Source organism: Dipodomys merriami, unplaced genomic scaffold (assembly GCF_024711535.1).
Source record: "Dipodomys merriami isolate MVZ:Mamm:240054 unplaced genomic scaffold, mDipMer1.0.p SCAF_8, whole genome shotgun sequence".
In the NCBI taxonomy this organism is placed as follows: domain Eukaryota; kingdom Metazoa; phylum Chordata; class Mammalia; order Rodentia; family Heteromyidae; genus Dipodomys; species Dipodomys merriami.
In genome coordinates, this window is record NW_027206401.1 from 12604972 (window position 1) to 12629820 (window position 24849).

At 43.1% G+C, this 24849-nt stretch overlaps 1 protein-coding gene across 5 annotated transcripts in view; it reads right to left on the reverse strand.

Moving 5' to 3' along the window:
- LOC138819300 (sterile alpha motif domain-containing protein 5) overlaps nt 1–24849 on the reverse strand; it is an 826789-nt gene that overhangs the window by 37577 nt on the left and 764363 nt on the right. For all 5 annotated transcript variants that reach the window (XM_070010736.1, XM_070010734.1, XM_070010735.1 and 2 more), the window contains one exon: nt 490–622. In XM_070010736.1, coding sequence (XP_069866837.1) covers nt 490–622 — 133 coding nt within the window. The remainder of the gene's footprint in view (nt 1–489; nt 623–24849) is intronic.

Sequence of the window (24849 nt, forward strand, 5' to 3'; positions counted from 1 at the left end):
CAGAAGAACAAGGCATCCCTCAGGGACTCTCAGTGGTATTAAGTGCCTTGCCTGTCATGTTTGTTCCGAATGGATGTACTATGTATCGAATTTGCACTGAATACACTAGGTGAGAACTACAGTCCTCTTGGAAATACAGGATTAGGCAAAGAAGTTTATCAGACTTTATATTAAATGGTCCAAGTTCATAATTGAAGCCATAACATACCTTGAGGAGGTTTTACTGCCACATGCTAGCCATTTCCCAAGCTGTCACATTTAAATGGCTAAACATCTGAAATGTTTGGGTCCAGGATCACTCACCCCATGACGCATTGATCACGGGGCCAGTATGCAGACAACTCTGCCAGCCTTCAGCCAGAACCCAAGCCACCACCTCTCCACTGGAATCTTTCTCTCCTTCCAGTGAAAAACTAACCCCTCCCCTCCAGGGATTTCTTTTGGAATAACCAGAGTGGAGTTTGCTTTTTTAAATTATTTCTTCTTTACCTTCAGAGCTGGGCTTTTTCATTTCTTCCACCCTGATTAGTTTCTTTCTGACTCTTCGAGTGGAGTTGACCAGCTTGTGTAACCTCTTAAATTTCACCGACTCTTCCGTCTCATCATCCGATTGTTCTCTTGACTGGCAAAGAAACAGAGGAAAAGTGAATCAGAAAACTGCTTCCCAGCCTGGTTCTCCCATCTGATGGAGCTGCCTCCACCACCGGGCTGAAAGCTCTGTCGCCAACACATTCATTCACATGCTGGGTTTTACAAAGCCCCACATACCATCTTCGGGTGTAATTCGGGTGTAGAATTAAGCCCCAAGCACAAAATCCACCTCTCTGCCCTCAACTGGACTGTGGGCATTTCCCACCAGCTACTACCATTCCTGTCTCTTTCAGGACATCTCCGGCAGGACTCTGTCTGTCTGTCTGTCTGACTCTCTCTCTCCTCTCTGAGCTAGCCCTGGAATTCCGTTACACTGTTGTGGTTTGGGTCAGGCTCTCTTCCTCTGTCTGCCCCATTAGGAGTTGCCATTGAACGTAGTCATCGACTACTTCTCCAAAGCAAAAAAAAAAAAAAAAAAAATTCTGTTGACTTTTTCCAGTCCTTCCTCTCTTCCCCTTCTGTCCCCACCCCCCCTCCCCCCATCAAAAACAGCAGGCAGGAAAGAAGAGGAGATTTTTAAAAAGAAAGAAAGAAAGAAAAAGATCCCTGCTCTTGGCCCATTTGTTAGCTCGGCCTGCTGCATCGGGGCCATCCCTTCGCCGCCGCCCCCCCCCCAGTTCCTTTTGGGGGCTCACAAGGCGAGTTATGAGGACAGCCCCACATTCCTCCCGGGGAGACAAGGGAACAAGCTGACCTTTTCAGCCATACAGTACAGTCCATATTCCCCAGCATCCCATTCTGCTCTGCAGTGATTTAAGTATGCTCTGGCCCAGCTGTTTTCTCTCAAGTATCAAACATTACAGAGGGGAAAAAAAATTCTCTCTCCATAGCAGTGACCCAGGCTAAAAACAATCCTTTCCTTGTGAATAAAATGAGGCTTTCCATTCCAAGTCGGCCCCAACATTCAATATGCAGCTTCCCTTACAGTATCTGCTCAAAATGTAGAAAAGCAAAAGAAGTTTCCCACTGCCTGAGTGCTGTGTGCGGCGGGGCCCGTGGGGAGCCTGCAGCTCCGGCACGCCCTGCGCCGCTCGGGACAGGGCTCGCTAATCCCACACATCCCTCTCCCATGTCCTCAAACTAGTTCACAGGAGAGCAGGCAGAGAGATGACTCAAGCCCTACAGAAAACAAAAACAAACCACATCTCTGAATGTGACTCAAATGTGGAAGCTTTTCTTCCTTGCCTGTCCCCCCACTCCCTGTCCCCAAGAAAGCCTCTCATGAATCCCAAGTTTCCAGACAGTAAGGAAGAGTTAGCAGAGAACGGATTAAAAAAAGAGAGGTAGAGAGATGGTTCATTTCTTTAGGCGTACAGTGTTTTCTGTACAGGGAGAAAGATGATCCTTTTTCTCCTTACCCTGGAGTTCACAGCCTAGGATCACTAGACTGTCTTCCTGTGTGATGGCCAACAAACCATTCATGCACTACAGATTAATTAGTATAAAACTAGCAGCAAGTCATCAGGGGAAAGGTATTTTTCAACTTCTCAGCTAAGATGTGGGTCAATCTCCAGGTCTGGTTCTTTAAAGTTCCTACATAAAATGTTGTATGGATACTCAGGAGGCAGAGATCTGAGGATCACAGTTCAAAGGCACCTAAGGGGCGGAAATTCTGTAAGATTCTTATCTTCAATTCATCATCAAAGAAGAAGTGGAGGTATAACTCAAGTGATAAAGTGCTAGCCTTGAGCAAAAAGACAGTGCTCAGAAACAGTACCTAGGCCCTGACTTCAAGTCTCAACTCCCCCCCAGTTTTATGTAGATTTCAGCACAGAAGTTTACTAGCTACTTGGTCAAGAAGAATGCACATAAGAGACCTCTAGGTAATGGAAGAGGGAGGGTATGTTGGCCAATTAGCTTGGTGTATTTGGCTCAAACATAAAAGGTTAAAAATGTTAAATCAAACAGTAAATGATGGTCCAAATGCATATGGCATTACTTGGTTTGAGTATCATAACAGTTTTACTTGGTTGAATGATTATGTGTTAGGAAATGATCAGAGTAGTCAACCAGAGGCATGAGAACTGGGCTGGCGTTTAACCTGGGTAATGGACCCCTACATAACCTGCAGCGCGTGGGATTACATGCATTCTGTTCTAACAGAAGAATCGACCTGACACCACATGAAGTCTCTGCGTGTTCCCTTGAGAAAATCCGAGGATATGTTTCTAACCCTGGTCATAAATTCTGAAGTCAGATGAAACTTGAACTAAGCCCAAAGTGTGTTTGATCAAAAAACAGGGAGAACCAGGAAGCTGTATTACAAGGTAAAAATCAGGGATGCAGACAGACCTCATGCATAGGTTGTGGGTGCTTGGTGGTACTGGTTTGTGTGAGGGGATTGGGAGGGCAGAGGAGGAACTGATATTGAAATTAGTAGTAGAAAATTTTTCGTCTACAAAGATACAAAACATCTGTAGGAAAAGTGCATTCTGGAGAACTTTCCAAGCCGAAATGAAAATAGTTCATACCAGCAGAACAGAGCAAGAGGCAACAGAAATTCCCCTCATAAAACCCTTCTTTCCTCCATTCAGATTCACTATGGTAGGAAAAGAATATATTCCAGGTACTTATTTAATTGATTTCACATGCTCCATCTGCTTTTTGAGGAACATGAGCAGTTTAGACCTGGAACTGAAGTCATTTTTATTTTCCTAAAACAAGGGAGATTTGGAAGCTATCTGTCATTGACAAATCAGAAAACACAGCAACCAAGAACTTCCCTTGCCGTTACCATGCTCTGGATACTCAACAAGTTCGGTGCGGCATGACTTATAATGAAGACAAATCTAAGATAAAACAGAAGTCATGCCAGAAATTTATGAGTGTGTATTTTTTTAATAAAGAAAAAAATTCCTGTACACTCAGCCTGGGAGAGGAGTTCTGCAGTGTTTCTCAGGATGCTTTTTTATTGATGGGGAGGGATTGACTTCTCACTTCTTCCCGGGTCCCACAGAAGGGGGACAAAAATGTTGGCTTTTAAGAAAGTCTCTTTGGCAGTGTTTTTAGCATAAAGACATTGTAAAAGGCTGCATTTAATCGTCTGAACTGGATAGTAAATCAATACAGTCTTCATGCTGTGCTTCTCTTTCTAAAGAACTATGAGCCACTTCCCAAATACTAAAAATAACACATCACAGCTTTCTATTCAGGTAATTCACTACGAGGGAGTTAAGTTTGAGAATGTTTCAACAGGCCCTGCTAGTTCATGACTATAATCCTACTGGAGGCTGAGGTCTGAGGATCCTGATTTGAAGCCAGCATGGGCAGACAAATCTGAGACTCCTATCTCTAATTAACCAGCAAGAAGCCAAAAGTGCAGGTGTAGCTTGAGTGGAGAGCCTTGAGAGGAAAAAAAACTAAGCGAGAACTCAGCTCAGGCTCTAGTATGGGATTGGAGGGGGAGAAAACATTAAGGGTCATAAAAATAATACTTAAATGATTATACATACTTTAAAAATCTTCTAACTACCTGAAGGAAGTCTGTAGGAGATAAAGGAGATAAAGGATTTCTGCACTGTATAGAAATTAAAAGATTCCAAAAAGCAGGCTCAAAATTATCATAGAAGAGACTTTATATAAACCAAAATGGAAAAGTAAAGTAAACATAAGTTTCCCAACTACTCGAACATGAGATACTATTGCTCCCTTCCTTTTCCTTCTACCCGGGGAGGGAGTTCACTGAAGTTCGTTAAAATTTAAGTTAGTTTGCTCACCCTAGAAATGACAAGGTAAAACTCAACCAGCAATATACCATCCCTCATTCCTAACCTTTATGAGGAAAAAAAAATCAACCTCTCCCACTAATGATGCAGAAAAGCGCCTTTATAATATTGTAAATAAGAAACATTCGATTAACAGCTTCTCTACTATGGACTCTTTCCACCACCAAGCCCATATGGCTCAACTTTTAATTACTTTGGCTAATGCTATATGTAGTAATTCTGTGGTGAATGCTTAAGTGTTTCATTTCTGGTTGCCATAGCAACATTACATCAGATTGCAGACAGCTGGCTCCACAGTTTTAAACCATAACAAATTGACCAAGCCAAGACACAAAACTATAGCTCCTTTAAAGAGATAGCACACCATTGGGCTGCCAGGGCGCTGAATGGGGAGCTGACAGGGCCATTTGGCATGGGACGGAGGGTGGAGCCTCCTTTCTCCCCAGCTTCTTTTGGAACAAGTGCATCCCTGACACATCTGTGCTGTCCTAATGGGAAAAGCCACGGAGTCAGCGTGGAGAAAGTTTTTATAACATGGCAACATGCAGGATGATGGGGAGGGGTGGGGGGAACAAAATGAATCACATCTGTAAACAGGAAGATGCATGTGCTGGGCACACTCAAAGTGTCCCCTCCATGCTCAATGAAAGCCTGTCATTGCCGCCTGTTACAGATATTCCAAAAACCATAACAAACTGTTTGCAGCTCTATATGCAGTCTTCTTCCCAAAATGCTTTTCCAAAGCCATAGGGCACAGAAGAAATGAATGTGTTGTTAGAAGGGTTAAACCAAGCTTAGAAGGAGCCGTCACCCTTTCTGGGGGACTGCTGCGGACCATTCTGAACGCTGGAGTTTAAGGGATGTCTTTCATGGAACTGCTGGCTCAGCTTGCTTTCTCAGCTCAGAATGAACCCATAACACACACGCGCGCGCGCGCGCACACACACACACACACACACACACACACACACACCAGCACCACTGTTTAACACCCAGACCAAGTCATCAACCCATCTCCCGCAGTGCCACATAAGCATTTCTGAGAAGCATTTGTCAACTGCAAGCATACTTGCTTGCAAATGTCACGTAATAGTTTCTTTTTAAACTGGAGTGTAATCAAACCTACCCGGCTTCAACTTCCTAGATCCAAGTTGTCAGGCATTAATCTTAAAAGTTAAGAAAAGGGCGATCAGTTGTAGACTTAAGGAAGAAAACACACACACACACACACACACACACACACACACACACACACACACACACACACACACACACACACACACACACACACACACACACACACACACACACACACACACACACACACCACCATTACAAACCGCTGTCTGAATTCAAATCCTTCATACAAAAAAGCCAACACAACTCACAACGGAGTGCTAACCCATGCATGCTCCCTCTGTCAAAATAATAATTTACTATTCTCCCCCGAAATCAATGCATGGTTACCAGGTGAAGAATGCCCATGGTGACAAAGACAAAAAAAAAAAAAAAAAAAGGAAAGAAAAGAAAAAGAGCAATCCGGAAGATATTAAAAGGAAAAGAAAGAGGCAGCACAGGCAGAAGCAGACACAAAGCTTTTTCTCAAAGCAAACAGAAAAGTTTGCCTTTTGCACTCCCCCCTCTCCCCCCCAAAAAACCGAATAAAATAAAATAACGCACTCATCCACTCACCGGCTTCGGCATTTAGCAGGCGTACAGGGCAGCTCTGAAACAATCCCGTCCCTACCCAGACCCTTCCAGCTCTGAGCGCGGCTCACTCTGGATGGGTCGGCTCTGCAATCTCAAAGTCAGAAGGACCAGGCGCTGCTGTGAACATGTTCTCTGCAAGTTACATGATCGGGCAGGCTCCCGTCACAGTCCAGCATCCCAAGGAGAAGAACGTGAAGACACTGGATTCAATTAGCTCCTCTCTGCCTGCTGCCTGATTCCCCAGTCGCTTGCTAACTGCATAACTTGTAAGAAAGGCATAAGTCATCAGCTCTAAGCAAATCTCCTATTCACCACAAGGAAAAAAGGGAGTGTTGTGCCTGAGCAACAATCCCTGTTTTCACTGAGGAAGGCTGCCTGACCTCCTGCTGGCCTCCAGTTCCTTAATTACTGTCTGTGGAATTCCAGAGAAAGAAAGAAGGAACTGGAGAATCTGAGCAAACCCAGGACAAGGACTAACCCTTAAAAGCAACTGAACTTGGGGGGGGGGGGGGGGCTGGGGGGGTTGGGGGGGAGGAAGGGAGAGAGAGGGGGAGAGAATCTTTTTAGATATGCTTCTACTTTGCGTTCCGTGAAGGGAGTAGTCTCAATTGAAAATAGACACCTTCCAGGGGCTATTTTTGAAATTCCTGAATTAAAACTTATGATTTTGGTTTTTCTCTCGGAATTCTCACTTTCTCTCACCACTCTTTTTTTTTTTCTATTTTAACCAGGAAAAGTAAAATACAGACCATTTCCCTTTCACAAAGCCTTCTAAAGCTATCTTCCCAAGTATTTCCACAATCATTTCAGGACAGCCGAGTCCCCTGGCTTTCTAGAACCTTCAGTATTGGGGGGGGGGGAATTAGGGGACATGATGACCCTGTCACAGGATGACGATCGATCATGTTGTTTTCCCAGGGATCTCTGGGGAGCATCAGGCACATGCTGTTACTTAAACAGAACACCATCTAAACAGGACATGTGAAGTCTCCATGACGTGGACTTCAAGTTATGTCTGTCTTTCCCCAGCTGAATCCACTCCCTTGGTAAGTAACTTGTTCCCACTGCATTTTGTGATGCCCCCAGCCGCCCTGAGACTGTGAGGCTCTTTGTAGCAACTCTTTGTAGGAGATCACCCAACACCCAGTGAAACACCTGTCTGCATGGTATTGAGAGGGACGCTAGAGGCTACTCAAACTAGAAACAAAAGAGCATGACTGGCACCCCAAGCTCCTTAGTAGAAGGTCAAGTTTACTCCGCAGAGCCCCCAGCAGATTCCTGGCTATCCCTCCCTCTCTTCCCTGGCCTGCTATCTCTTACTTTTGGGCTAGACGACTTGAATTATATGCCCCCCCCCCCCCCCGGCCACTCCATCCACTGCCCCCTGAAGTGTCTCCTCCCACCCTTGGCGGAGTTTCCTCTTTTGTCTCAGTCAAAAGTGCCCACAGCTTCCCTGTGCCCCCCACTTCCTCATATCACAAACCTATTCTCCCCACAACACGTTCTAGTTTCCGATCTCTCCCTTTCCCACTGCCACCTCTGAGCCCACGCACGCTACAGACTGTGGCCAGTGTCTTTCCAATGTACTTCTAACTCTCAGTAGTCATTGAATACTCTCCCTTCCTAGGGACCGTGCTTTTGCATGGCCCCATTTCACAGACAGAAGCAGCAGAGATAGAATGTGATGCATTGTGTGTTTGCTGATGCCTTTACCCTATTCTGAAAAGGATTTTATTTCTCACTAGAGACTGACAGCATCAGTGCATGCTAGCAATGTCAGGAGAAATCCTTGGCCAATTTCCTGGTTCCAGAGGGACATTAAACAACTAAGATTAGCTCAGCTGGGAGCTAGTGACTCATGCCTGGAATCCGAATCCTAGCTACTCAGGAGGCTGAGATCTGAGGATCAAGGTTCCAAACTGAACAACACATGCCAAGACAGACAAATCCAAGCCAAGGCAGAAAAGTCCAAAAGACTCTTATTGAAGCCAGATGGACTGGGGAGGGGAGGGCCTGGTCAGTTTGCAGCGAATGCTGGAGATATTCCTTCATGTACTTCCCTTAGGACTAAGGGCATGGGGGAGGGGGGGAGATGAAACAGGATGGCTGGGGGAGACTGAGCCCTCATGAAGGTAACTGAGATGTGGTGCCTAGAAACATAGAGGTGTCATCTTTGCTTTAGAGAGAGACAGTGGGATACATTCCTCACCCCAAGAATCGATGCTTGTCTGACAGGATGTATGCTTTCCTGAGAAAAATGCTTCCCCAAATTTAAGCCACCTCATGCCCCAAAATACAGATAGCAGGACATCTCCTTATCTCAAGGATCTGTTTTATGACAGAATTGTATTCTTACCCGGAAACTCAGCAAGTAACACCAAGTGTGATTAGAGCCAAGGACAAAACACCTGTCTTTGGGTAACTTTGAAGGCAGACCCCCTGCCTTTACCACATAAATGCCCTAGCAGCCAAGGAGCTGTGTGTCTCTGCCTCTCTTTGTTTCTCTATCTCCCTGTGTGAGCACCCATACTCTGCGAGAGTGTGCCCCTGCCCTTCTGCTTGTCTGCTCATCTGCTTGCCCACTTGTTTACCCACTCAATAAAAGCTCTACCAAAGTTTTCTTACCGTCGTGACTTGTCCAGAAATTCTTATTCTGCAATCAAAGTCAAAGACCCTAAGTAAAGAGTTCCTACTTTTAGGGGTTTTGGGGTGTTTTTTTTTTGGGGGGGGGTCTTGTCGTGGGGCCTGAACTCTGGGCCTGGGCGCTGTCCCTCAGCTCTTCAGCTCAAGGCTAGCGCTCTACCACTTGAGCCACAGCGCCACTTCCGGCTTTTTTCCTTTTGCTTATGTGGTGCTGAGGAATCGAACCCAGGGCCTCATGCATGCAAGGCAAGCGCTCTACCACTGAGCCACCTTCCCAGCCCGAAGAGTTCCTACTTTTAAAGGAAAGCTTCACCGTATCTAGTGACATTATCACCAACTAACCCATCAAAAGCTAAGAGTCAAGGTGTGGCTGAAGTCATAGAGTGACCTCCTTGAGTACAAAAGCCAACTGAGGGACTGAAGCCCTAAATTCAAGCCCCAGTGCCAGTGTGCGTGTGTGCATGCCCATGCACATATGCGCGCGCACACTCACATGGAAAAAAGGGGGGGAGGAAAAAGAGGAAAACATTAGCTCAGAGCCTCTGTTTCATTGAAGCATGCCTCCCAGCATGTCCCATGATTAGAGGGTACCCGATCCCCAAGAGTCCGTTGTGCAGTTTTTTTCCTTAACCGTACTAGAAAGTTTCCTGTTTTAGAAATGAGCGGGATTAGAAAGCATGCCCAAGGTCACACCCTCTTCCCAAGTGACCTAACGGGAATCTGAATTCGCATCTAACGAATCCCAGTGCTCTGGCTCTGGATCCTGCTCAGTCTTCCTGGCACCTTGGCGGCCTGTGCCATCAGGCAAGACTCACCTGTCACTGGTTCCGGGTGGCAAAGCTCTCCTTGACTTTGCCAGGTGCAGAGCACCAAAAAGAGCAGTTTGTAGGAATAAAAATAGGTGCAGTTTGATCTTAAGTCAGCAATCAAGAGGATTGCAGTGTTCAGAAGCACACTATTTTTATATATTTTTTTAAAAGTCTCACAAGTGCCCACATTCTACACCATTGCCAATGCTGCCAATACAGGTACTTCATGGCTGAAAAGAAGGACTACACTGATTCAAGGCATGCAGAAAGTCAAGAGATACAAATATGACTAAGTTTCATCTTCTAGACTTACAGAGATTATACTGGAGAGACCCAGGGGCATGCAGAACCCTAGGAGAAGTTCAGACAGGTGACTAATGTAAGTCAACTGTGAGGAATGCATCCTAAATACAAAGACACAGGAATTAGGGACACGGAGGGACTTCCCTTTGTCTGGGGAAACTGACACATGCTGAGGGAGTTCGGGAGGGCATGTGTCATGGCCTTGGAAGCATTTCTGTGTTGCTTCAATGAGCCTCAAAGTCCAGTGTTTATGTGGTCCTGAAGCCCCCGTTCTTTCTGTCCCTTCTGACCTTCGCTGTTCGCCAACCCAACAAGCAGCAGCTCAACTGAAGCTGTTGCCTTACAAACAGCATGTGACACTAATCAACAACAACCTTCTGCCCTCTTCATCTCCAAACTAGATTTCATAATCTCTCTACCATGCTTGATCTCCCTCACGGCCCGAACAAGGGTGCATTTGAGGTCTGTCCCTCCCTATCTTGGGCAGAGTAGATTGACTCTGGCTGGGTATGTTCAAGACTTTTCCCCAACCCTGAGGAGGACTTAACCGTGCTGGGTTATGGCCGAAAGCTTCTAGTCACAGTCTTCATGTTAATGCGTTGTTCCTTGTATTTACAAAAAAAAAAAAAAGGTCTTTCTGTGTTTAAAGAAGTCTTGTTCCATTAAAAATGTGGAACTCTGTAAAATAGGAAACATATTGTGGTTTTATTTTTCCTCTTTTTTATCACAAACAAGTCAGGGATGGAGACTCATCTGGCTGGCAAGAAATATTTCGCTCATTGGATGGTGACATCATTGCCTTCTGACATTGGGGGATTTTTTGTCAGCATATGGGAAAAAAAGATGAGATTCCATTCTTCTCCCAGAGGTGCAGTGTAACACTGAAATAATCGCTCTGGCAGCTCCAAAATTAACTAGTTGGGAGGAGGAGGAGGAGGAGGAGGAGGAGGAGGAGGAGGAGGAGGAGGAGGAGGAGGAGGAGGACGAGGAGGACGAGGACGAGGACGAGGAGGAGGACGAGGAGGAGGACGAGGAGGAGGACGAGGAGGAGGACGAGGAGGAGGAGGAGGAGGACAAGAAGATAATTACAGGAGACTTTCATTTGGAGAAACTTTGTGAGAACTGGAGGTAATAGTACTGTCCCCCAAGGATACAAGCTTGTCAGCACTTAATTTGCTGAAGAAACTTTAATAAATGAATGGTGAAGCCAAAGAAGTAGCAAATGGATGTTCTATTCTATGGTACACTAGTCTACTTCTTAAAACTCATGGACACAAAGTAACATTTAATCACCCCCAACATGATGTTACCTTTCCCAAAAGGAGGAAGGAGAAAAGAGGTGCTCTAAGGAGTCCCACTGCCAAATCTAGGGCCACTCAGAATACAAGGGAGCCCACCCACCCATTCCACATTGACAAGCTCCTTTGGAACAGAGAAAATGCCTTTCCTGCTCCCAATGGGTAGAGAGGGGGTAGCTGGTGGAGGAAAGAGGCCTGATTTCCCTGTCAACCCATCAATCTTTGGGCGATTTTTCTGTCCATTGATTAGGGAACTAGCTTCCCTATGGAACAGGCTATGGTCCCAAGCTACAATAATAAGTAGTTTCACAGCAGTGGTCAACAGATCTGCAGGTCCTTTGGTAGGAGAAGGGTGGTGTGTTCAGTGCTAACCTATGGTGCGAAGTGTTGCAGAAAACACAAAGCCCCCACATTCCCAACTCAACTCTTCACACAACCCCATGCCCTGGAGAAGGAAGAGGTGACTCAGAGCAGCACTGCCAAGTAGGACAACTGCACATGCGTTGGAGGCTGGAGTTTCTGGAGCTGATGAAGCGGTGAGGTTCCTCAGGGATTGGGTGGTGTTGCAAAGTCACATTGCTTTTATGGCATCTCAGACCCACTGACTCATGGACCAGGCATGATGACTTCTTGGATGGGATTGCCAAACAAGTTTGTCTAGGCAAATGGGGACGAAGAAATATGAATGGATGGAGGGAGCCAAACAGCCATGGGGAGAAGTGTGGACACCAGCAGCCTGCCTCGAACCCTAAATGGTGTGGCAAGGTCAGCAGGCATCTCAAAGCTGGAAGCAAGTGACCCCCAAGGTCAGTCTGAAGTCATGAGCTACAACCTTCATCTGTCAAAGCTGGAAACAGGGAACCCAAGGTCATTCTGAAATCATGATCTACAACCGTATCACAAGTCTCTTTCTGTTTGCAGCATGAATAACAAACAAACTGACTTCAAGTTCCAAATGGAAGAGATCTAGTCAGAATCCCTACTCTTTGTGTGTGTGTGTGTGTGTGTGTGTGTATGTGTGTCTGCGCGTGCAAACACACACACACACACACACACACACACACACACGCACGCACGCACGCACACACCAGTCCTATTACTTGAACTCTGAGCATGGATTTGAACTCAGGGCCCTCCCCAGGCTAGGGCTCAATTACTTGAGCTACACTTCTGCCTTTTTGGTAGTTAACTGGAGATAATAGTCTTATGGGCTTTGTTGCCAGAGATTGCGTTGAACTTATATTCTCAGATTTCATCTTCCTAAGTAGCTAGAATTATAGGCATGAGCCATTAGCATGTGGTAGAATCCCTACTTTTGAAAAGAATTTCACTTTGGGCATAGTAGGTTTGCTTGAGGCCATTTAATTGATAAACTATCAGGTTACAATCTCAGCTGCTCAAAAAAAACACAAAAGTCCTTCTTTTAACAACTGGCAAAAGGAGAATCAGCCCCATTATCTCAAAAGAAAACAAACAAATAAAAACTGTCAGAAATATCCTGCCAAACAAGAAAAGGCATATTATCTGATTGTTCAAACTTAAAAACTGCACAATCAAGATAAGAAACAACTTTGAAGGCTAGTAGCGCACTGGTGGAATCCCAGCTACTTAGGAGACTGAGATCTGAAGATTTGAAGCCAGCCAGACCATGAAAATCTGTGAGACTCTTTATTTCCAAATAAACAACAACAACAAAAGCCTGAAATAGAGCTTTAGCTCCTGGGGTACAGTGCTAGCCTTGAGCCAAAAAAGCTCTGAGTTCAAGCCTTAGATCTGGCAAAAACGAAACAAAACAACAACAAAAAGGCTAACAAAAATCAAAGGATGCGTTCACATAACCCTAAATCTAGAAAAAGCAAACTTCAGGTTTTCTTTATCTATCCTAGGCGCAGTAGAAATAAATGGCTCCGGGAAAGCAATGGGTAAAAGATGGGAAAAATCAAAACTGAGGCAGATCATAGAACTCACTAGAATTGGGGAAATAAAGATAGAATGTCTATGCCTTTACCAGTTACTGTAGTCATGAACCAGTATGTACAAAAACAGCACATTTAATATTCTCCTGAGACAGAACAAAAGTACAGGAGTCCCAATGACAGCCAAATTCTAACATTTCCCAACTATTCCATTTGTCTATAGCAACAATAAACATGAATGGAACACCAAATAAAGCCCTCAGCCGTATCTTGGAAGAAGGGAATAAATCTACAGTCAAATAGCATGGCCAGCAGGTCAAAAGGTAACATTCAGCACAAATAGAAAATGTGGCCATAGACATCCAAACATGGTGGGGAGGGGCATGGCTCCTATTCAAAAAAACTGTGGCAAGGAAGAAGGGGGAGGTGAAGAAAGAGGGCGGACGATAGAAAAAAGAGCCAATCTTTAGATTTCATCACTCCGTAAGAATAGGGTGACATTCCTAATAGATGCTTCACTCTATAAAATAGTATAATATTAACTCACTTAAATGAGAACTCAAAAACAAGATAAAAAATATGAATGACCCAAGCTGAAAAGACACAGACATAAGAAAATAGAGACTGTAACAACCCGTTAGAGAACCAATTTATAAATAAGAATGAATAAAGAAGAGAATGTATGTCCTGGAAATCAAAATATGAATAACCAGAAAAGCCTCATATTACCTGAGCAAGCTTTAAGACTTGTCTAACTCTTCACCCAGACCTCATACTTTGCTGCTTCCTTCGCCTGCCACTCACTTCTAATTCCTGAAGAACTCTTACTGAGGGTCAGCCACCTTCCCTGAAACACCTCTTCATCTCTTCTTGAGGATGTAGTGGATTTCGTGTACACCGACCAAATGAAGTAGCTATATTCCAATGTTATCCAATGGTTAATCTCCTCTTCTTAAAGAGGAACTTCCAGTACAAAGTAGGCACTCAAAACAACAGCCAATGAATGGATAAAAGAATGCTCATGATGGCATTCTTTCATTTATAGTCTGGGTCAAACGCACAGGGCAAGAAGCAATTGGCATCCTTTCAGAAACGATTTAGGCAATGCTACCTGCATTATGGTAGTAACAGTACAATCAACACTGCATTATCAAAGTGCATAGTGAGGTACAAAGGGGAAGAGAACCTGGCACAGGTAGCTCAGGCCTGTAATCCTAGCTATTCAGGAGGCTGAGATCTGAGGATCTAGGTTCAAAGCCAGCCCAGGCAGGAAAGTCCTTGAGACTGGTATCTCCAATTAACCACCAGAAAGTGGTGCTGTGGCTTAAGTGGTAGAGTGCTCGCCTTGAGCTAAAGAGCTCAGGGACAGAGCCCAGGCCCAGAGTTCAAGCTCCACGACTGTCAAAAAAAGGGGGTGGGGAGAGAAATGGGCTGAGAAGAAAATAAAGGGATACTTTTATAGAAATACAAAGTATTTGGGTTAAAATATTGCTTTTAAATGAGTGTCACTGTCCAATGACTGTAGTTTTTAGGGTTTTGATATAATGGGTAACTGAAGTGATAAAGTCCATTTGTGTTTAAAACAAGCTATGGGCCACCTATGACTTCACTGAATGGGCTTAGACCTAGTTCCCTGGACTGAGCTTTGGGTCCCTTGTCAGGATCTCATTCAGGAGCCAAGAGAGTACCTCAGGACCCAATAAAGAAGACGTGGCCCTAGGGTAAATGACTTAAGAAAGAGAGGACCTGTGAAGAATCAACAATATTGAACAAAAGACTGAAATCCCCTTACCCTCAAGTTTCCTGAAGCAAGAAACTGCTATTCAAATCAGAATGCCAATCCCAATCCAAGAGAGACTCTATCCATACTTAAGTATAATCAGCAAACAAAAGAAACTGGCATATCCTACTTGGTAGCCAGCTATCTGGTTGCACAAAGGAAACTACCATTACTGTACGTTAAAAGCTGTCCATACTTCCAATCAGGCAAAATCCAACAACAGACCAAACTCTAGCCAAAAGCTATCTTCATTTCAACACTCTTTGCAGAAGATCTGTCCTCAGATTAAGTTGTCCGTTGATATTTTGCACTGTTTTATTTTTTATCCCGTGGCTGCAGAGATACTCAACTCCCCGGAACTGTTACAAGCCCGTGGCAATCGAGAGGTGCCTGGTTAGTTGGCAACCTTCTGGTTATTTCTGGGTCTGCCACATATCAAGTGGAAAGCATGCCAGGCACTTTTGTGACTGCCTGAAAGGCCTTAGTGGGAGCAAGGAACATCATTTGCTACATGATGGGACGGACCTGTATACTTTCCAGTCAGTTATGTGGACCCATAGTGATTATTTTGTATGTCCCAAACGGCCCTCCATAGTAACAAGGTTCCTTTCCTCTTCACATAGATAATCTCATCCAAGTAACTATTCATCACGTACAAATTAAACCCATATGACCAAACATGCTTATAGGAGTCACACCATCCCCTTCTCTTTACCGACTTAGCCAACAAAACTGCCTGAAATTCAAAGCAAGCGGCTTATGTATTTGAAAAGAGCATAGCAGAATGCACATAGACTTCTACATTAAGCTTGTTTCCTCATGCTGGCCTACATACTAACATGTAAACTCGGCACACACAAACAGTGGTTTTAGAAGAACGCAGGTATTTCAAGAATGACTGCTAATGGGAAGGGCAGAAGAGCTTCACATAGCGTACTAAAGGCTGACATCCATTGTGTTTACTGTCCTGGATCATGAACCCTTGTACTAGTCTTCTGGTATAGATTAGGACTGGCCTATTTTCCAGATGAGGAAACTGAAGAACAGGAAAGGGGTGACGTGCCACAGTCAGAGCTACCAAGGACAGTGGGATCTTGGGTTCTGATCCAACTCACATCTGCTCACACTGGGGCCACTGTGTTTCCACAGGCTGGTAATAACATGACTCCTTTTTACCCAATTGCATTTCAACATGAGGTTCTCAGGGGATGCAACAAATAAATGTCTCAAAATGTGGGCCCTGTTCCAGGGAGACACTTGGGAATAAGAAGGAGGCAGCAGCAGGTGGGGGGGGGGGGAGATAATAAAACAACAGGAAGTGATCTAAGCTAAGGCTGTCAGTCAGCTTATATCCAGTGAGTATTTGAAACAAAAATCTTAATTTCTCAGAAACCTCACTATGTATGTTTTTCACTGGATTGATTTTGCCTGAGTCTCGCCCTAAACTGTAGACCTAAGGGATCATTAATAAACATTTTACTCTTTGACAAAAATTTTAGGATGTCCCTATGTTACTATTTAGTGTAAGTGTTATCATTAAAATATGAGGTAACATGTCTTGCTGCATATTTCCTTAAAGGCAGATAAAAATGGATGCTTATAGGCATTATGCATAAAACATCAGTATAAGCTGGGTGCCAGTGGCTCATGTCTGTAAAATCCTAACTACTCAGGAGGCTGAGACCTGAGAATCAAGATTCAAAGCTAGCCCAGGCAGAAAAGTTCATAAGCTTCTTATTGCCAATTAGCCACAAAAATCAGCACAAAATCAAAGCAAAACGAAACATCAGTATAATTATCTGAGGACCTTATGTATTAAAAGACCCAAAATCAATTTTAAAAAAAGTCATTGATTTACACCAACTTAGAAAAATGCTACTTTTTGTGGCACACACAGCACTGTATGAAGACCTACTGAGCAGAGGATACAGCTCAAAGGTAGAGCTTTTGCCTAGTTTTGCTAGAGTTCAATCCCCAGACTCCCAAAGAATTCCTAACCTATGTACCAGCGGAAATGTACATTGGCAACTGTTGGTAGAGTTGTTTCCCTTTGTCTTTCTCTTCCTGGGTATATGGCAAGTGAAACACATATAGCTGTCTTTTGTGTGGAAAATAAAGATCTGAAAGGCATATCAACTGCCCCATGTTTACGCCTAGTGCATACAACTGCTAAAGCTTCATCAAATAAGACCATTTTACAGCCATAAATCAAAATGCATCTTGCCAAGTAGACCTTTTTTAGGTTGAAACAGGAGTGCTGAAAAAAACAAAAATCCCTAGAAAAAGTATAAAGGAAAAGAGTTAACACCACCCACAGAAAAAAGCTTACCCATCCAGATGTATGAGTCATTTTTACACTTGCAATTTTCTTATCATAAAACACAATAATACCAAAGAAGAAGTAAAACAGAAACAAAGCCAACCATTTTCTTAAGAGAAAATAATTCCTAGACTGTCAGCTCTAATACTGTGGTTTATGACAATGTTCCCATAATTTATGCACCTAATAAATATTCATTGTCATCCAAGTCAGCCAAAATATGAAAATCATGCATTTTTCAAAAAATCATGGAATATTTATAGATGGGAGATTTTACAAATGCATTACATGCCTTCATTTTTTTAAGTCTTCTTTTGGGTCATATTTCTTAAAGTGATTAAACCCAATGATATTGGTTTATATTTTCTTTGAATACCCTTGAAATGTAAAAACACAACTTCTGTAACTCATAAACATTCCCTAAAGCTCCTCTGAGTGAAGGAAATATCTGTCTGTCTGTCTGTCTGTCTATTTATCTATCTATCTATCTATCTATCTATCTATCTATCTATCTATCTATCTATCTATCAAAGGAAAATAGCCTAATTTGAAGTTGTGTATGGTAGGGTGCACCTGTAGTTCTAGCTACTCAGAAGATTGAGACAGAAAGATCACTTGAGCCCAGAAGGAGTTTGCTGCCAGCTAGGGCAACATAACAAGACGGGGGGGGGGGGGGGGGGGAAGGGGGGGAGGGAGGAGGGGGGGGAGAGAGAGAGACAGAGAGAGAGAGAGAGAGAGAGAGAGAGAGAGAGAGAGAGAGAGAGAGAGAGAGAGAGAGAGAGAGAGAGAGAGAGAGAGAGAGAATCACATTTTGAAAAAAAAATCATGTTAAACCCAAAAGAAAAGACTCTAGAACACTGTAATCAACATATAGGAGGAACAAGCCACTTTGTTCCTTAAACACAATCAATTCAGGGCATCCTATGAGATGTACTATCCTCCCAACACAGACAGTATAAGATGGTTTCATCCTTAGCCTTCTCTTTTGCCATAACAGAAATTAGGCCATTCAGTTAGGTAGCATGGTTCATGTTTATAATCCTAGATACTTAGGAGACTGAGACTTGAGGATCTTGCTTTGAAGCCAGCCAAGTAGGCGTATGTGTAACTCTTCTCCAATTAACCAGCAAAAAGCGGGAAGAGTATGTTGGGCTCAAGTGGTAGAGCACAAGCCTTGAGTGAAAAAGCCTTAAGCAGAAAAGGCCTCAGTTCAAGCCACAGTACTGACACAAAGAAAGGACATGACAGGATAGGAGGGGAGGGAAAAGGGAGACAAGAAGAGTGGAGAGAGGAGAGAGGAGGAGGGGGAGAGAAAGAGAGAAAGGGAAACAGGGAAAAAGAGAGGAAGGAAGGAAGGAAGGAAGGAAAGAAAGGAAGGAAGGAAGGAAGGAAGGAAGGAAGGAAGGAAGGAAGGAAGGAAGGAAGGAAGGAAGGAAGGAAAGAAGGGAGGGCGCAAAGCACAAGGCACAATTTCCATCACTGGTACCACAAAAACTCAAGCAAACAAACAGAAAAAGAAAACCCTAAGTAAAACCTGGCTGCTAAATAGAGACAATTTATGGCTATAATTTTAGAAAAGTTCCTAAAGGTTAAACAAATGCCACCAAAACATCTTTTAAAAAGGGATATTTTAGTCAGGACTTTGAAGGTCCTTCATTATGGAAACACTTAAAATAGCAGTGTTTTTGTTTGTTTTTTAAGTGAATGAAGTGACCACATACTATTCTATCTTTCTGTGGCCCAAGGTTCCAGGCATAGCCCAACCATATGGTCCCTTGTACCTTAAACTAGGTTAGGAGCAATATTTATAGTTGAGATCAAAGACTAGGAAAAGATGCACACACTAATATAAGGTATTATTGTAACATCACAGCTATAACACTAGAATGTTCTCCAAACGCCAAATCTCTTCATGTGTCGACAGGTTCACTTCTAAAAGGAAGAATGGCTTTTGATTTTTTTTCTGAGACCAGGTCTCTCACCATGTATGTAGCTTACTAGAACTTACTAACACAAGTTAGTAAGATGTAAAATTGCAGATTTTCCTTCCTCTGCTTCTCAAGTGCTAGGAAGACAGGTGCATGTCACTGTACCAGGCTTAAGGATGACTTACTTTATAAAACACTTCACAAACGGATTTCATAGCCATTGCTTCACAGGAACACAAGGCCCGCATTTTCTGGAACCTCCATTTTTATGGAAACTCAGCTTGAAACCCTATCGAAAACATTCTCTCTTTTTTTAGTCTAATCAGGAATCATAAGGCCTTAATTATCTGTATCTAGACCATAAGGCTTAAGTGACATCTAGATACAGGTTTTCAACAAACTTCAGTGGCTCTTCTTCTTGTTGTCTCGCTATTGCTTTAATTTTTCTGAACAATTAGGTACATTAAACCTATTTTAAATAAGTTAAATCACATCATAATCAAATACTTACAGCTGAATATTTTTGGGGGGAAAACTCTTCCAGTGTGAGCATTGTCATTAATATTCAAGTCCTAAATACACACAGTTCACCAACTCTTACCCATCAATTTTGGAAAAACATAAAACCAATCATTCATTAAGACTGAAGATTAAAAAACAACTTACTGAAAGTAAGTTAAAAGAAGAGCATGCATAGAAACTTTGCATGGAATAAAGTTAGATTATCAACCAAAATCCCTTTAGAAAACTCCTAACACTCTTAACAGAAGTTCGTTATTAATGAAAAGCCACGCAGAACAGATGCGCCTTTGGCAAAGAGCAAGCTATTTTTCACTTCCCCCGGTAGCTATCTTTAGTACTTTGCACACTTGGAAACTAGGAATGTGCATATGGATTTATAGTCAGGCAACATGCAATTATCTAATGGGAGTTATGGGGCGGGGGGGGGGGGGAGCCTTGGAAATCAATGCAAATGAAATCCTAAGGCATGACCGCATCAATATAGGCATTGAGGTCTGACAAAGGCCTTATGATCCCTGAAATGTTCATGGCCTGGACATTCCCCACCAGTGGCTATTTCCATCTCAGTATAGAAAGGAATCAATAGAAAGCTAAAAACTTCCCAACTCATGGCAGTTAAATTATGGCATAGCAGGAATTATCTGGAATTAACTCTTCTGTGATGGGGTAAATCCAGACTTAAAAAAGAGAGATGTTTTCAATGGGGTTTCAAGAGGAGTTTAAAACACACACACACACACACACACACACACACACACACACACACACACACACACACACACACACACACACACACACACACACACACACACACACACACACACACACACACACACACACACACACACACACACACCAGAGGGAGGGTGAAAGTCAGGGAAGGAGCAGCTAGAGAGTCATATATGTTAGGTTTATGATTGAGTTCCAGCAAACTTCTGCGGTAGCAGTGGCTGGAGGCAGGTCTGAGTATCATGACTGCGTGAGCGGAGGTGTCTGCAGACTCAACTAGCAAAACCACACAGGAAATGATTCTTCAAAAAACTGTCTTCATTCGTTTTAGCCATCATCGTCTGTGACCCTGAGCACAAAGAGGTGTCACCCTTTAGTTTCTGGAAGATGGCGGCTCAAGTAGAAGGAGCATAGATTTATTTCCCAACTGTCTATAGAAAGACCAATTGGTAAGAAGTTAATAATGAAAATGCATACACAGCATCTCAAATCTCTGTGTGCACACATGGGTGTAATTATAGCCTCTGCACAAATCAGTGTGCCAGCTCCATCAAGGAAGGGCCTTTCTTCTTCACTTTTGTAACTTGAACAACTAACACTATGCTGCCTATAAAGCTAGGGCTACATAAACATGAACACACACAGAAATCCCAAGAATAAAGCTCACAACCCTGAAGGAAAACTCACATCATTCTGACAGTTTATAGCTATGTGATGGCCTAGACCTGCTGAAAGCAATCCAACAAACCCATACTGAATAATGCTGAGTGAGCATTCACTTTTTCCCTAAGCCTGACAAGCCGGTCTTCTTCCATCGAAGTGTGTGAAGCTTTCCTATAGTCCTGTTTCTTTCTTTGAATGGACAGAGAATTAACCTCTCCTTGACTCCAATGCTATTATCAGGGCAGTACATAGTGGGGCTGATACTAAAGGACCCACTATGAACAAATGGATCTTTGTTTTCTCACTCCAGTTGGGTTTGAATAACATCTGTCCTGATTTATCGTATTTATTCTCCACGATTCTTTAGGCTCATGATTTACGTTTATATTATGTTAAGACTTCAGGATTTGGGGTAAGAAATGCCAAGGGCACATTGAAAAGCGTGAACATGGTTCTTTCGATTACCTCATGGTCCCAGGACACAGGGCTAGCTAGCCTATGACACATTTATTATTATAAATGGTAATGTCTCAGTCTCTTTTACACTAAAGCAAACCAGGCAAGGCTTTCAAATCCATAACCTTTTAGCTGCAATGGAAATGGGGTCCTTGTTTCAGGAAATAAGGGACCAGAAGGCAATGGGAAGCTTGTATGTCCTTCCGATGGGCTGCCATTTCTTGCTTAGTACAAAGGGAGGTTAAGATTCAATCTGTAGCTTTAAGACATAAACCATGCTCTTAGAGCAGCCAGGAAAGATATGCGATCAAACACAACTTTGTTTAAAACACATTTCAATTCAAGCTGGATACTGGGCTAGCTGCTCATTGGAGAGCCAAAGAATACAACACAGTTGCTCAAAAATCCTCCTATTTCCAAGGAGGCTGGTGACCCCCAAGGAGAGGGTTAGAAGTTGGTTTGTAAATCTGGCTCCACGAAAACACAGAAGAGAAGGCAATAACTATGCTTTAGGAGGTTAAGGCAAGTTTTATCAAGGAAGAAGAAAGTTTTACAAAGGATGTCACCTTGAAGGATGTATAGATTTCCACCAGGAAAAACTTGGAAGACACATTCCGGAGAAAAGAAAATTGCATGAGTGAAAGGTCAGAAGTATGAAAGCATAAGGTTTGTGTGGTAATGCATGTAGGATGCAATGGGGTTGGAATTGGAGTACTGGGTGTGGAGATGGAAGATGAGATCAGAGGAAAATGATTGAAGCCAGAACACTTAGGGCCTTGAGTGTGCCAAGGAGCTTGGAATTTATCTTATGGAAGTGGTATGCTGGGCTGGGAATGTGGCTTAGTGGTAAGAGTGCTTGCCTAGCAAACATGAAGCGCTGGGTTCAATTCCTCTGTATCTCTATAAACAGAAAAAGCCAGAAGTGGCACTGTGGCTGGCTCAAGTAGTAGATCACAAGCCTTGAGCAAAAAAGCTCAGGGACAGTGTCCAGGCCCTGAGTTCAAGCTTCAGGATCGGCTTGGGAAAACAAAACAATATAAATAATAAAAGGCATTCTAACTGAAGAGGAAGGAAGTCAAGTGATCTGCTTCTGCAGATGACATGATCTTATGTGCAGAAAATGCTCAGATTATACATGTGAATGCACATGGACACAATGTCAATAAATAAGTTCAGCAGTTACTGATGCAAAGCCAATACCACGGAAACAATCACATCATATACTACCAATGAGCAATCTAAAAAGGACATTAAAAAACAATTCCATTTATCATCACATCAAAAGGAATTTAGGAAGGCAAAGCTTAAACACTGAAAGCTAAAACGTTGCAAGAAAAAAAATTTAAGACAAATACAGACTCGCAGACAATCAAATTCTGCAAAACTCAGGTGACAATGCTACCCACATCTATCTATCTATTTGATGCAATTTCTATTGAAATCTCACAGATTCTTTTTTGCAGAAATAGAAAAACCAAGTTTAAAATTTATCTGGAACCTGAAGGGACCCCAAGTAGCTTAAAACAATCTTTAAAGAAAAAAAAATGAAATTGAAAGTCTACCTACATGGGGAGCTGGGGCTACTTCTCCATCTGTTTCCATTTTTCCCTGTTTTATCTTGTTATAGTAAAATAAATCCTTGCTAAAACTTCCACCTTGTGAGAATCTCCTTTTTGGTGAGACATCTTGAAATTCTTTTCACATGTGGATCTCGGGTTCAGAATTCTACAAGGAAACTGGGACACGGTGGGAACTTCTTTACCTCTCATCCAGTGTCAGAAGACTTGCGGGCTAGCCTGGCCGGGAGTGAGCTCTCATGAGCTTCCATGTTCATATGAAACTAAAGAAGTCAGACACCTACACCTGTGAACCACTAGAGGACCTGAAATGGAATCACTCTGATGAACCAACAAAGATTCTCCTGACCTGTGCATTTGGGGCAATATTTTCCACAATCATTTGTTGTCTAGTGGTTAGCAAGTCATTTGGAGAAGTGTGTGTGTGTGTGTGTGTGTGTGTGTGTGTGTGTGTGTGTGTGTGTGTGTGTGTGTGTGTGTGTGTGTGTGTGTGTGTGTGTGTGTGTGTGTGTGTGTGTGTGTGTGTGTGTGTGTGTGTGTGTGTGTGTGTGTGTGTGTGTGTGTGTGTGTGTGTGTGTGTGTGTGTGTGTGTGTTGGTCCTGGGGCTTGAACTCAGCACATGGGTGCCATCTCTGAGCTGTTTTATTCAAGGCTAATGCTCTACCACTTGAGCCACAGCCCCACTTCCAGCTTTTTGGTGGTTAACTGGAGACAGAACAGGTTATCAGTAAGTAGATGAGTAAGGTTGGGTCCAAGTATTACATAATATATACACATTAACTCAAAACAAGCCAAAAACCTAAGTTTAAGAGCTAAAATCTATAAAACTATCAGTAGAAAACATAAACTGGCATAGCCATCATACTAGTCTTAGCAATGATTTCTTAGATAGCAGAAACACAGGCAACAAAGAAAGAAAAAAATGGTTAAGGTGAATCTCAAAATTAAAACCTTTTCTGTGTCAAAGATATCAAGAGGGTAAAAGTGCAAACAACCCACAGAATGGCAGAAAATATTTACAAGTTGTCCATGTAGTATCAGTATATGAAGGATATAAAGAACTCCTACAACCCAACAATAATAAAACTCCATGCATAACTCCATAGACCAATGTTCGTAGCAGAATTGCTTCCAATAGCTAACAGGTAGAAGTAACTGAGTGTCCACAAACAGATGAACAAATAAAATGTAGTGTATCCATACAATGAAATAGTGTCTGTCCTTGCAAATAAAGTTCTCCTGGGTACTGATGGCTCATAGCTTGAATCCTATCTCCTCAAGAGGCAAATATCTGAGGATCTTGGTTTGAAGCCAGCTCAAGCACACAAGCTTAAGATACTCTGATTTCCAATTAAACCAACAAAAAACCTGAAGTGGAGCTGTGGCTCAATTGGTGGAGCAGCAGCCTTGAGTGAAACAGCCAAACATGGGCAAGAATCCCTGAGTTCCCCAGGACCATTGCATACACATGCGTGCACATGCACGCACATACACACACACCCACAAACATAAATACAAGTTCCGATACATAGTGTCACATGTATGAATCATGAAAACATGCAGGCTGGAACAAACCAGACACAGAGGGCCAAGTGCTGAATCTACTTTATGTGAGAAACTGAGGGATTCATGGCGATTCACGGAGCCAGCAAGTACAACTGTGGTTGCCGGGGTTGGTGGAAGGAAACAAAGGGAGCCCTCTGTTAATGGACACAGAATTTCTGTGCACCATTCTGGAAAACTTGTAGAAGTGTATTATGGTAGCTGCTTGCAAATACATAATCTTGTCAGCAATGCCTATGTCTTCCATGAAACTTAA